The following is a 13,820-nucleotide window of genomic DNA, read 5'->3' as shown; positions in this document are numbered from 1 at the left end:
ACTCCTGTTTACCCCCATCTGCCTGTCTGCCGTCCTCCTTTCTGCTTTTGGGTCCAATCCTCACTACCCCGTAACACCTTATATCTTGATCTTGGATGAATCATCTCTGCATCCTTCATTACAACCACTCTTCTCATAAAACCACAAGTTGAATTAAGCTGCATTAAAGGGCCATCCTCAATGGAAGATGTTTTTTACAGCAGTGGGGCACTTTGTGGAAAAACATCAATACACGTTTTTTTTTTGCTTATCAAATAACCTTTTCTGTTTGTGGTTATTCTAAAGCTGGTCAGACATTTTGGGATTTATTAATCTTGTATGTCCCATTTACTTACACTACATGTTTTAATAACTACAGTATGTGCAAGGCCCGAACGTATCCTTTTGTTCACTTTGTACAGTTGGATTGACCGGTTACCAAGCTCATTCCATTATTTCTGTTAGCTTTCCATCCACATGTCTAGTTGTCTGTATTGAACACAAATGCTGTAAAAAGCATACGCTGTGGTTTAACATACAGCAAGTCCACTGTTTTAATTACTGACCACCAACACCTAGCTAAGCCCCATGACTGCACACAGCAGATCTTCAGAAGTCCCAACTTCACAATGTAGCCTTTAAACTCAGCTGATTCCTGAATCTAGTTGCACCAATAGCTAATATTAGCAAGCCAGCTAAGACATGTTAATAAAACAACTTTGGAGTAACTGGGAGTTTCATTTCTTTTATTTGATACACTAACCATCTCTCAACATCTTTGGTCTCTGTGCCAAGCTAACGCATACCCCAACAGTCACTCTGTTAAACGCTTAGCCCAAATTGATTTCAACCTTCCATCAGACTCCCTGTAAGACACTCAACAAGGCAATCCCCAAATTGTACAACTAATGGGATAAGTAACAGTGGAAAACCTAGTTACACAATGTCAAATATGTAGTCCCTTACACTACTACTTTATGCATTATTGTCCAACATAGGTTCTTACACTAAGAGTTAAACGTAAAATAAACCCCAGTCGACCTAGTCCTTGTATTCAAACAAGATGACCGCGTCCTCAAACTTTTGAATAGAAAGCAACGTTAAAGCTATCCATTAAAGCAGTGAGGATCCGGACTATATTTTTTGCAGCAAAATCAGTTTTATGACTATCACAGCCCATTCTCAGTAAAGACTGACCAAATGTAAAATTCTAATTCAGTAATTTCAAAACAAGTTCCCTACAGGTTATACATTTTAAAATTGTGTCAGACATCAAATTGCGGAATTGCTGACCTGGTGGAAATTAATTTGTGGGGTTAATTCTGTAGTGTCTGTCCAGCTCAAGCTGACCATTGAGCCTTTCAATAACATAAATCCTCCAGTTTGACTTAGGTAAAACTCAAAGCATAAAAGTCACCAAAACTGGGAGAAATACTTACAAAAGTACATGAAGGACAAATCCACACAGGTTTCACTGTCTGTTTAACTCATTACTAGCTCCTTTAAGTAGCCCCAGTGGCTGAACTGAAAGCCCTCACAGGCCAAACGGGATCATGGGAGAGACACAAAGGACTTCCTTTAGTCTTGCTCTGTCTTCACCCCTGTGATAACAACATCCTTCAAACCGCTGCCCCAACAGACTGCATGGCTGATCAACAGACTCCTTTTATTGTCATTTGACAAAAGCATCGGTTTTATCTGTGTGTTATCAGGTCATTGGAATGAGCAGTGACTGCAGTCATAAGGAATTTGGGATTTGGAGTGATACCCACAGGGTGCAATGATATAAAAAAAATTCAGAGCTCCGTTCAGAGACATGACCTCCTTCTAAACCCTCAACACAGAAAGAGTGTGGTCTTTGTATCTGTAGATGGGATGAGTCCATGAAGATAATGAGACAAGCTTTGGCGTGGCATTTAGGTCTATGGGCCAACAGTGTCTATAGTCTCGCACTGAGATGATCTGATTATGTGGCTGACAATGTGGATGTCCAGTCATCATACTGTCCGCACAGTGCTGGACAGCGAATATGTGCTTACGTAGATTCTATTCAGAACATCATGACCCTGGGCAATGTACTCAATCATTCAGCTTCGCTGGCCCTGCACAGAAGTTCGTGTTACACTTTTCAAGTGTTATGATAGGATCATCCCGCAGCCATTTACTAAAAAACTGAAAAATAAATAATACATAATACATCTCCGAACAAGTGAATTAAGTCTCTTCTCAAAAGAAAACAATGCTGTGGTTGTTGTTGCATGAATGCCTTATTAATTTCTCTCTGCATGGAGTTTAGCGTTATAAGTGTTAAACATTTTTTAGTTAACGGCCTATTAATAAAGAGCCAGTCTGCCCTAATTGCAAACACATGAAGATATTTAGGAGCCAGGCTAGCTGTTTCTCCCTGTTTCCATGTTTAACTTGCTTGTGTCCATGTGAAGGTCTGTATATAGCCCTTAAATTGTGGTATAAAACCACAAATGTAAACATGCCCACAGCGGAGACACCCAATGCATTATAACCAGGATCATGTAGATGTCCATTTTGGAGTATATATCAGAAGTAGCGGCGTGGCAATCAGAAGAGTAAGGACTTTTCCCAGTGGGACGTAGTGGTCTGATAATAGTTATAGCTACATTGCAAGTTCTTAGCAGCAAACAAATCATGGAGGAAGAGGCAGCAAAATGCTACAAAATGTCATGTTCCGAGGATCAATGAATATGGATACTACAGGTGAAATAAGCAAGAAAATTTGCTAAGCACCTAATGTCACAGCTTGCCTTTTCTCTATTCACCAGGCCGTGGCATAAGTTAGCTTGGCAGTCAGTTCCAATTACTACTTCTGTTTGGCTAGTGTGGATTGTGTTGCTGTGCCCCCTAGGAACAATGGTCTATAAAGTGTCAATTTTTTGGTCCCACTCCGCCCATGTATATCAGGGCCTGAATTTGGTGCACTGTGACTTGATGTACACTTCACTGTAAACATAGCTAATTGACTTACCAGGACAAACTGTATCTGTGAAAGAGGTGCAGGGCTGTAACGCTTCCCCGTCATCGCAGGTGGTGCAGGGGATGCAGGGCTCCCGAGAACTCTCCTGGTCCGAGTAGGTGTCCCCGGTGCACTCCTCACACACCGTGTCATGGTCAAACTCACAGCTGTACAGCATGCCCTGGCCTTCAGGACATTTGGTGCAAGGTTCACACCGCTGAGAGAGCACATTCATATAGTAGCTATAGTTGCACACACAGGTGGCGTCATTGGAGTCTGTACAAGGCGCCTTCATGCGGAATGGACCTGTGCATACTGTGCAGGGCTGACATCTCTCCGTGTGACTGAAGTTTTCTGAGAAGGTTTCACCTGAAAGGAGAGGGAAGAAAATAACTATAAAACTTTTTATCTGCCAGACTTCTGTTTCTTCACCTATCCCTTTAAAAATATTTGCAGTATATTCCACCTCCAGACTGTTTATACTTTCTGCCCAAAGACTTGTGTATTGAAGCAGAAGTTACACTTCCAGTCAGAATTAAAGGCTGATTATGTCCATTGCATAGTCAGCTTATGGAATATTGTAGTGTACCATTATTTAGTAGGGTTTTCCCATTTATTATTACATTTTCTTTGCCAAAAACGTCAAAATTCTGTATTCAAGAATAATTTGTGCAGTATATCATTAGATTATATCATATGTGTGCTTCTTTTTTTTTTTTTTTTACTTCTCTAAACCCGTTTAAAAGCTGCTGTTTTAAATGTTTCTCAAAAAGTGGAATTGTTAACCATGTTATTTCTCAACTTGGGAAGATGTTTGAACACATTTGGATTCAGCTTCTCAAAGTCACATTAACATGGAAATTCAGTGTTAGGGTCATCTCCCCTGGTGGATGTGTAATTTTAATTGTAAGAAAAGATTATAAAACAAAAAATATGAATAAATGTATGAGCAGCAACATGTTTTTTAAAGGATTATTTAGATGATAAACTTACACACATCACATATGTTTCATAAATGATTTGTATACCTGCAGATAAATCTGCAGAGGACGCAATCAATAACAGACTAAATTATGCAACAGTTCTGTGTGTGTGTGTGAGTGTGTGTGCTTCCTTATTTTGAGTGGAGCTAAAAGTTAAATCTGATTAGTCGGTTAATTGACAAAAATCCTCTATAACTATGTCAATAATTTTATCAACAAAATTTCCAAATATACTTTTATTCATAATAATAAAATTAAATATCTTTCTATCTAAACATATTCAATATATTATGATAGAGGACAAGAAAACCAGCAAATATTCACATTTTAGGAGCTGGTACCAGGGATTTTTTCAGCTCAAACTGAACTGAACTAAACTGTGTGTGGTAGGAGACAAGGGGGGGTTGTGTCTCATAGCATATCAAGTTTTCGGTCTGCGTCACTGGCCCACCAACCACGTTAAACGCTCTGATGATGCAGAGATTAAAACAAAGATGAGGACAGATAGACAGAGAAACATCGACAAATGGAGGGAGGAGAGGAAAGCGGAGAGTGTCATTTAAGATTCATCTGTCCAAAATTGGTGGTGTCCGATGTGGGTCCTTTACATTTTTGTTAAATAATGTCTTTAAAGATGTAGACAAACTATTGTCCAGCCACCAGTTCATTTATACACTGTTATCCCCCCTCACCCCATTTATCTCCTGCATCTCCTCTCCCTCTCTTCAGACACACACTCAGACTACCCTCACCCCTCCTCCCCACGACTGCTCTTAGAGCCATTATCATAATGCCATGCATCAATAATGCAAGTCAATACATTAATAACGCTAGCCTGAAGCATGGGGGGTGGGAGAGGTGGGGTGTGTGTGTGTGTGTGTGTGTGTGTGTGTGTGTGTGTGTGTGTGTGTGTGTGTGTGTGTGTGAGTGAGTGTGGAAGGGGGGTACAGGCGGTCTTTTCCTGGCTCAGCATATTGTAACACCACAGTACTTTTGCCTCTAGTATAAATTTCAATCCTTTGTTTTTAACACCCATAAAAGGACTTCTGACTTTAATCACTCTGGCTACTGCACAGCGTAAGGTGTGTGTGGTTTGTGAATGTGTGGGAGTTTTGTGTCTGTGTGTGGTTAAATGGGTGTTTTCGTGTGTGTGTTCGTGTATGAACCATTAGCTGCTGGCTGAGAAAATGTCTGGATTCCAGCTGTACAGCTATACTTGCTCTGTTTCATCTCCACCCATCTGTTCATTCATCCAAACTCCTCGGTGTGTTTCCTTTTCAGAACATCAGCCAGGACCCTGTTAGCTATCTGTTCCGAATGAAGCTTGAATTCTGTGTGGAAACCACAGTCTGTCTCTATACAGGATACATGCATGCTTGGCACATTAGAGGCTGTGGCGACGTGCCTGATACAACACATTCAAAGACATATGGTGAGTGGGAGTTGATGTTGGAAGAAAATTAGGAAGAAGGATTGATAAGATGTACTGTAAGTTGTTTCTCTCACATGAGTTTTTGTCAGCACCCAAACTAATTACATAGGCCAGAAAAAAAAAATATTTCCGTGTTTATAGTTACTGCTACGCCTGTCGAGCTTTCCATTCTAATTTAACAATAATAATAAAAAATATGTAGTTTACAATGAGAATTGAGTCTGACAACGCAATGTAGTGATTACGTAAGAGGCCAAACAAAGTAATAATCCTTTTTTATTTGTTTGCGCAGTAAGCCCGTTTTGTTCAGTGACTCGATTGGTAACTACGTTCTAGCAGCTATCCTTAACATACCAATGATGGCTGACACTTCAAAACAAGTTGTTGTTGTTGTTGTTGCAATGCTTCTGGCGACGCACCTTTTAGCTCTCAATCAGTGTTTGTTGTGTTCTTGAAATATCATGGAGATGTTATCTGATAGAGAGCTATCCGCATTTGCATTTGGAGTCAGTGCAGAGCTTGTCTGGCCTCATGATTTTAAGAGCCTGTCACTGTCTGTTGGTTCATGTCTGAGCAGAACAAGTACTGTAGGAGTCAATGTTATTAACCTGAAAGCCTTCCTGTTGCGCAACAAAAAAACGCAACCTCAGAGACACCGCTTATTTAATTAGATTAATACTTTTGAGCCTGAGATATAGTTTTTATACAAATAGAAAAAATTATAATTTATGATTAGCAGTCCATGGCTTATTTTTAATATCAAGGGCAACAATATGTATCATGGAGATGGAACTCTTGATCTTACTTCTGAAAACATTAATCGTTCCTGCAAGTCCAAAGAAATTAATCATTTTCTTCATGTCCACATTCTGTGACTTCTCTCATGACCTAAAGTCTGAATCATTTTCTGACTGTGGGGCTCCTTGGCTTGGGGTGGGCCATCCTTCACTGACCCAGGGAGGTTTACAACCACTTCCTAGCCAGGACGCAGGAAAATCAGGGAATTCATAGAAAACTCTGGGAACAGTGTAGGAACTGGCTGGGGACCAACCCTGGCCTCTGCCAGCTCAAGTTGTACTTTGACCTTAAAATTAGTCAATTATTGTTACTCTAAATGTTAATTTATTTGACTGATCACACTCAAGCAGACACCTCTTAAAGAAGATCCTTATATATCCTTTAGAGCTCTTTGGTCATCAGTCATGTTAATCAGAATCTCTATGCTTACCATCTGTGTGACCTAACGTGTCTGAGGCTCTAAATATCTTCCACTGCAACATTTGGAGATGGTCCAATTCTTGTATCCTCTCAATATCACTGTCCTCATAAAGTCTTACAACCCAGCACCGCTTCTGTCCCTACATGGTAAGGGCCAGGAAGAGGGCAGTAATGCTGGAACACAGTCAGGTTTAGCATCTAGTTTATTTCCTGACATGCAGCTGAGTAAGTTTAATTCACATCTAGACTTCAATCTGTATTATGTTTCAAACTGATGTTAAGGTGTATTATGTTGGGAAATCTAAAAGACTATTATGTCATACTAAAAAAAGATTGGTTGCAAAATATACCTAAACTGTCATTGTCAAGTCCAGATTTATTTACTGTTTTATTGGCCAGCAACAATTTAGATCCTAATGCAAACTTTGCAGAAACATTACTGTAATTTACAACCCAGCATATTTCCAGCTGCTGTTGAACCGCGTGTATTCTCCAGGGACAGTAAGTATAGTAGAGAGTTTTTATGAGGAGGACATAATTTACAGACAGACTGTCATAGTGCCGGCAATTAAATGTATACAGTATACTTATGGGGACCTGACAGCTTTGTGGGGACAAAATGCTGGTCCCCATAACGTTAAAGGGCTTTTTGAGGAATAAGACTTGGTTTTAGGATCAGGGTTAGAATTAAGTTATAGTTAGGGTAAGGGTAAGGGATAAGGTTAGGCATTTGGGTTTGATGGTTAAGGTTAGGGTAAGGGGCTAGGGAATGCATTATGTCAATGACTGGTCCCCACAAAGATAGCCAGACGTGTGTGTGTGTGTGTGTATTGTGTTGCTCACTGTCAAGGCAGGGCGCGCAGACAGTCTGTGTGACTCCACACGGTTTGACGACACCTTCACCGGGCTGGCACTGCACGCAGCATTCTCCGCTGGCTGTATACTGGCCTGAAGAACATTCCTCCTTATTTGCCAGAGCCCCAACCTGCCAATCACCAGAGAGACCGTTCAAAGTGAGGCAAGCAAAGTACCATTTATATTCAGCAGCATCCATACAATTAACAATACAATGGCACACAAAAAATGAATTGTTATTGTCTACAAAGAACAATGTATTGTTTTAACAAAAGCTACGCCTAGCACTGTGCAATGTGAGCATTATTTTCATCATTTTCCGAGGCCTGAAAGTATCCAGTGTTTCACAATCAAAAGCAACGTCTTTAATTCTCCGAGGTCCCTTTAGATTTATTTTGGAACTAGTCAACTAGCAGTTCCCAGTGTAGGCGGCAGGGTCGTGTTACAAGATAAAACTAAGCGTGTGTGAGATGATTATAGGAATAGGAAAGAAGAAAATGTACATTTCAGCTACAAAACCTTGTCTATTGTTCTAAGTTATTTCTCTTACCTACGGTCTTGTGAATACTAGATATTGTTTCCTTAATCGAGCTTTAAAAAGTATTCAAATGAATCCCCTTCAATCAAACTGCTTACAACTTGTAGACATTGTTAGGTCAACAAAAATACATGCTTTATTTTTAAGGGTCACAAAGCAAAACTAACCTTATTCATATTGTTGCATCAAATTTGTGCATTTCAAGTCCAAGCCACATCTAAAGTCACAGAGTAATGTGAGTACAGTAATACAATCCCAGACCAGGTAACAGTTTTCTGCATTCTTCAAACAGTAACCTGTTGAGTGCATTATGTTGGCTGTTGACAGGTGAAGATGTTTGTGCGTGCCTCTACGTTTGCATAAGAGTTCGTACACGTTTGCACATTTATGCATTTGCCTTGATGTTTCCAGGAAAGATGTTTCTGTGACCATTTCCATTACATCAGACTAATCTTCTTTTTTTAAGCTTCCACACACGTCGATCTCCAAAGCAAACCTTGATAAAAGCAGGGATTTCCCTCTGACACCGAACCAGAGGAATTGTCTGTCTTTTTATTTAGGAGGTTATGATCTTTTTCTGTTGGGCAGTGTTTCTCTCACTGGGTGACAGATCAGAGGGCAAAAGCCCAAACTTTTTTATTCCCAGACTTGAAGTAGTCGGTGTAGGATTTTAAAGTATCTTACAGCTGTCAGATGCGAGTCATTTAGCTCTTTATTAATTTGAATATTGTTCCAGGACCATTTTTGCCTGCTGAATGTTGTCAGATTGAATCATACACGTATGAACATAGTTAGGGTGTGTGTCTGCATGCATATACGTATGTATGCTGAGGGGTTGTGTGAAGGTACACTCAACATAAATCGCCAGGGTTCAGGTTAGTATGGAATGCTGCCGACAAGAGAGAGGAGCTCTAAGAAACATCAAGTGTCCCCTCAAGCACTTCTGAGTCAGCTGGCAGATTGTGTGTGTGTGTGTGTGTGTGTGTGTGTGTGTGTGTTTGTGTGTGTGTGTGTGTTTGTGTGCGCACATGTCTCCCCCTTTTGCCAATGATGATGTCACAGCCCTTTTACCTTTAAGTCTCTGGTATTCAGTAAACCACGTTGTCCATGTTTAAGAAGGTAACTTTGGCTTTGTAGGGAAACTTTTTGCTTGAAATGTTTCATGAGCCATGCCTATGATTTGTAAACATTTCTTGAAATGTTCCTGTTTTTACAAAGACTTTGGGGAAACAAAAACTTGAATCTTGTCCTGCAAAGAGTAAAACTCTAGTCTTGGTAATTTTAGTGTTTTAATTAACAAATCTTCCGATGTTGTTTTGGATCTTTAGCCACTGAATATGCACAGAAATGTTTTTCATAAACAAATATTTCAAACAAGATGTGACACTCTCACAGTGCAGCAATTAAAATCATTTATCTGTCTTCAGAGCTTCACGGACCTTACTCTCCAGCACACTCTACCTCACACATACACCTTGCGCAACAAGCATTTCATTCAGAGATTTATCAAATCTGTCATCACATCGCTTCCCCTGAACTGCCTTCTTATATATTGTACACACCCATCGGCACGCATGTGTTAGCGCAAAACGCATAAACAGCCTCACAAGTGAACAAACCTGCTCCAAAATGTCTGACTGACACTTTTGAAATAACTCCAAGTTCCAGCGTTTAGCTTCACTTAGTTCTTATTCTATGACCCTCTTCTAGCTCCGGGTGTGGGTGCAACACCAAAAGCGTCTCAGAGACCAAAAACTCAGATTAAAGTGCAACACTAATGACCGCTAAATTGTGCATACAGAGGAATTAGAGGGTAATGTGATTTGAGCAAATAGCTTGTGGAATGAAAGAAAATGATGTGCACCACTTAGCAAGTTGCAGCTCTACTTGCAAGTTTCCTGTCATTGTTTTTTCTGGATGGAAATTTTGAGGCTTGAACTTTTTTTTAATCTGATTTTCCTGAAACTAAAGCAAGGAGCAAGTTGATCGCACACTCACATCAACACGCACACACAAGCATGTGCAGAAGCATCTGGACACGGAACTTCAGAGCAACCAACCTGACTAATAAGTGCTGCAGTCAATTTTCAGTTGGAGACACTTAACCTCTGCACCTCAGCTGTCAGTGCTTGTTTAGCCATTATAGAGTTCGACTATACCAGCCAATAAAATGGGCCTAATTTTAATCCAGGCATGGACTTCTGTGGGAACACCATTGACGATGACGTTGCTATTGCCTTGCTAAACAATGCCCAGTCATTAGCTATGTTTCCAGACACATGTTTTAATCCAAATTAAGTGATATCAAATGAAAAATGCCTCATGGAAACAGTAAAATTCGATGGAATTTCATGAATATAAACTCAAAGGAAATACGTTCGGTCTCATCCGATTTTATCTTTATCAATATACGGCTTATGCGATAAACGCTGATGGAAACGTTATTTGCCAAAGAAATAATGAATTGTGATTAAGTTTTAGTTCATTTTATGGTTACAACCCACCACAAAAAAAAGAAGAAGTTTTAGTTCATTTCCGCCCAGTATTTTCGCTCTGTTTGCACACATGGCGGGTGTCAACAAGGACAGATGGAAGTAGAGAAACAAGGAGACGAGAGACTTTTTGGATTTAATTTATCAGGACCTCCCAAAGGAAGTGGCCAACAAAGGTTAAAACTGTGGAGTAAATGGAAGGCGCTCAAACAGCGAGACATGTCTCAAATAAGGGCGTTGCAACGGTGCCGGAGGAAAAATAAAAGGCAAGGTGCATCTACATCATCATAGCAATGTGTTGATAGTGTTGTTGTTTTCTTATTAAAGCTTGATATGTCGCTCTCAGCTGGCACATAAGCACTATTACAACTTGTGCATTAATGATCATTTGTTGGTAGTTGATGCAATCCATTTTGTCTAGAAAAATTTTGTTCGCAAATTTTTGCTTGAATGTTGTGTGATTCAGTGCGAAAATGAATGGAAACACCTTATAATGTCTGAAATCAATTTCACATAACAATTTGATCGCAAAACAGCATGTGACGTCATTACGCACAGATTTTTATTCGCTTTAAAGCCGTTGGATGGAAACACACTTTCACCAACTTTATTCGCATGTGTTTTTATTACCAAACTTCAGATAATTCAATTGACAAGTGGATGGAAACTTAGCTATTCTCTCTTTTTAATTGAAAGGGTCAGACAGATAGAGAAGAAGAGTGGGATGCAAGTGTGAGGTAAAAGGAGGAGAGGAAGAGAGAGGGGGGGGGGTATCAATATTGCATGTGCTGAGCCAGCAGAGAATGCATACCCATCGGTGGAAGCAGCTGTCTGTCTGTATCAGTGATGCAGCCTGTTCCTTTACCCGGACCACGACAAGCTGTGTACCACTGACTGACCATGTTTTGTCGGAAAGAAGAAACTGGAAAATATCTTTTCTTCCTGGGCCCTTGCATGGCCTCAAGGGATTTTGAAAAAAATCAGGGAGACTATCAAATGCGACTCTCCAGTGTTCCCATGCAGCCTCTCAAGATTTCAGTTGTTGATTTCTGGTTACGGAGGACAAATGACAGTATATTCACCTCATCAGTTAACACATGGTTTCTATGTAAGCTCATCCACAGTCAGAGACCACTGCGACATTGTTATTGTCCTGCCGTCCCAAAGGGCCACATGTAACTGAGAAGGGTGGAACTACAGATCCAGCAACTGGAGCTATAGAGTGTCAACCTGAATAGCTGCTGCATACATCCGCTCTGCTTTACATTGTCAGCCCGGGACTGAAGACGGGACAGGTGCAAGGACACGGACTCCTATAGATTTCAGATCTAAAATATATAGATATACTAGACATTTTTTACAAGGAGAGATCAAACTCGTGACATTTCAACTGTCATGAATAGCCTAAGTTAAATCTCACTTCATGGAAAAGACTGCAACTTTACAGTTTTTTCGGATGAATTTGCTATCAAACCGTAATACAGGGCTGAAGGTTGAAAGGACAGAAATCTGAGGAAAAAGGTCAACTTTCTCAAAAAACACTTATTGGGATGTATGGATGCGCATTTACGCAGGTGTTGTCCAAGTTTAGTTGATGGCAACCATTTAACACACACTTTGCAAGGGGCTACTCACCACTCCAAATAACACTGCGATAAAAGCGGAATTCATCCCGTATCTCCTTCGCATCTTCACAGCAGGCTGAATCGAATCGGATGCGACGCAGCAAGATGTGGATCTCAGTCACTTCGAAGGGAAATAAACTCGGCTGTCATCGCTGCGCTTCTTTTCAGTTAAACTTCTAGAAGAAGAAATACAAAAAAAACATCCAGGTTTGCAACCAAGTAGGAAAGTCGAATCTCAGTCCAGATCGAATCTGTTGTTGCACACAGTCAGTGGGGGAACTCGCTAGATTGACCCATTGGATGTTCGGCTCTGGTGCGCTTTTCTCCTGGGCTCATATGACAGGCGCGCTCAGCTCAACTGCTTCAGGGACGGAGCCATCTCCCTCTCCACGCCCATTGTGCGCGCACACACACACACATGCACACACACACACATGCGCACACACAGACGGGTTGTTTTCTTGCTGAGTCGGACAGACCAACCACCTCAAATGTCATAGAAAAGTGAATTCTTGTGTGAATCGTCCATTTAGCAAAGGGTTTTAGATGACATTGTGGCTAATAAATAAAAGCATTACTGCAAACAAGACTATGGATTAAATGTACATTTTCTCCAACTTTTTTGAACAACTTTAAAAACTGAAGGAGATCTAGATTTCTGTCTGGTGAGTATTGAACTGGTCAGTGCGTGTGGACGGCAGCCACATCAACAGACTTGTGAATGCACACGTAACACCGAAACCTGAGAGCCACACAGGTAATCATCCACTCATATTTACAGCAGCATAAGTGCAACTTAAACCAGAGAATGATGGTTGCCACCCCTGAATCCCTCATCCCATTACTCCACGGTCTAAATTAGATAAAAAACTTTGTGTGTGCTTTTTTTTCTTAAATGTAATTAAATCACAGGATGGCTCTTATCAGAAACACTGCTGCCTTTATGCATAAGAAGAGGCTATCTGTTGACTGGCTAACACGTGAGGCCAAATGTTGGCCTGAAATAAACCTGGGAGCACGCCATGTTCTACATGGGTTTAGATCATGACTATAAATGCCATCTTTTTTTATTGAGATTTGAGATTAACAAGTTGTTTGTGAGGTTTACAAGTGATTGTGTTACAGTCTGTTATGTCTGTGCATGTTCTTCACAAACTGAATGTTCCTACAGCCTTATAAATGATCTCTTTCCTCTAATGAGGTTATACTTGATGGGCAATGAACTAGTTGGTGTTACTACAAAATGATTCCTGGGATGACACTAAGTCCCATTATGAAGTATTGTTGTTGTTTCTTCCTTTACGTCATCCACTGGAGCACAGTAAGATACAGTTGAGTATACCTTTTTGTCAGATATTGTGAATGAAGACAAGGAGACATACAGTAGTAGAGAAATATTTGGTGTAGTAAAACTGCTTATAATAAAGGTTGTGATATCATGAATGTTACACCCAGGTAACTCCCAGGTACTTCTCAAACATAGCAAGTGTTCATTTCTCCGTGCAGACTGTGTATTTGCATTGGGATTTAAGATTGCTAGTGCAGTGCCCGCAAAACATGCATGTTTGGAATGGGCTGAATAGTTTTACAAGTTAATAGTAAAAAAAAAAAAACGTTTTGAGAACTTCTTCTACCACTGCCAATACAAACATTCCCAGTTAGAGGAGGGTGTAAGTAAAGCAAGAAGCTTTGTCTGGGCCACCAAACAA

The 13,820-nt window shown here is 40.4% G+C and overlaps 1 protein-coding gene across 1 annotated transcript in view; it reads right to left on the bottom strand.

The window, feature by feature from the left end:
- ngfrb (nerve growth factor receptor b) overlaps positions 1-12,473 on the bottom strand; it is a 26,393-nt gene extending 13,920 nt beyond the window's left edge. Inside the window, exons 1-4 of the mRNA XM_034861174.1 lie at positions 12,405-12,473; positions 12,122-12,287; positions 7,445-7,586; positions 2,981-3,337 (exon numbers count right to left, since the gene is read on the bottom strand). Of these exons, the coding sequence (XP_034717065.1) occupies positions 2,981-3,337; positions 7,445-7,586; positions 12,122-12,175 (553 nt within the window). The 5' untranslated portion in view covers positions 12,176-12,287; positions 12,405-12,473. The remainder of the gene's footprint in view (positions 1-2,980; positions 3,338-7,444; positions 7,587-12,121; positions 12,288-12,404) is intronic.
- Positions 12,474-13,820: the final 1,347 nt, after the last annotated feature.

Source organism: Etheostoma cragini, chromosome 21, assembly GCF_013103735.1.
Source record: "Etheostoma cragini isolate CJK2018 chromosome 21, CSU_Ecrag_1.0, whole genome shotgun sequence".
In the NCBI taxonomy this organism is placed as follows: Eukaryota; Metazoa; Chordata; class Actinopteri; order Perciformes; family Percidae; genus Etheostoma; species Etheostoma cragini.
Note: the sequence above shows the minus strand (reverse complement) of the source record. Positions and strands in the feature narration are given on the sequence as shown.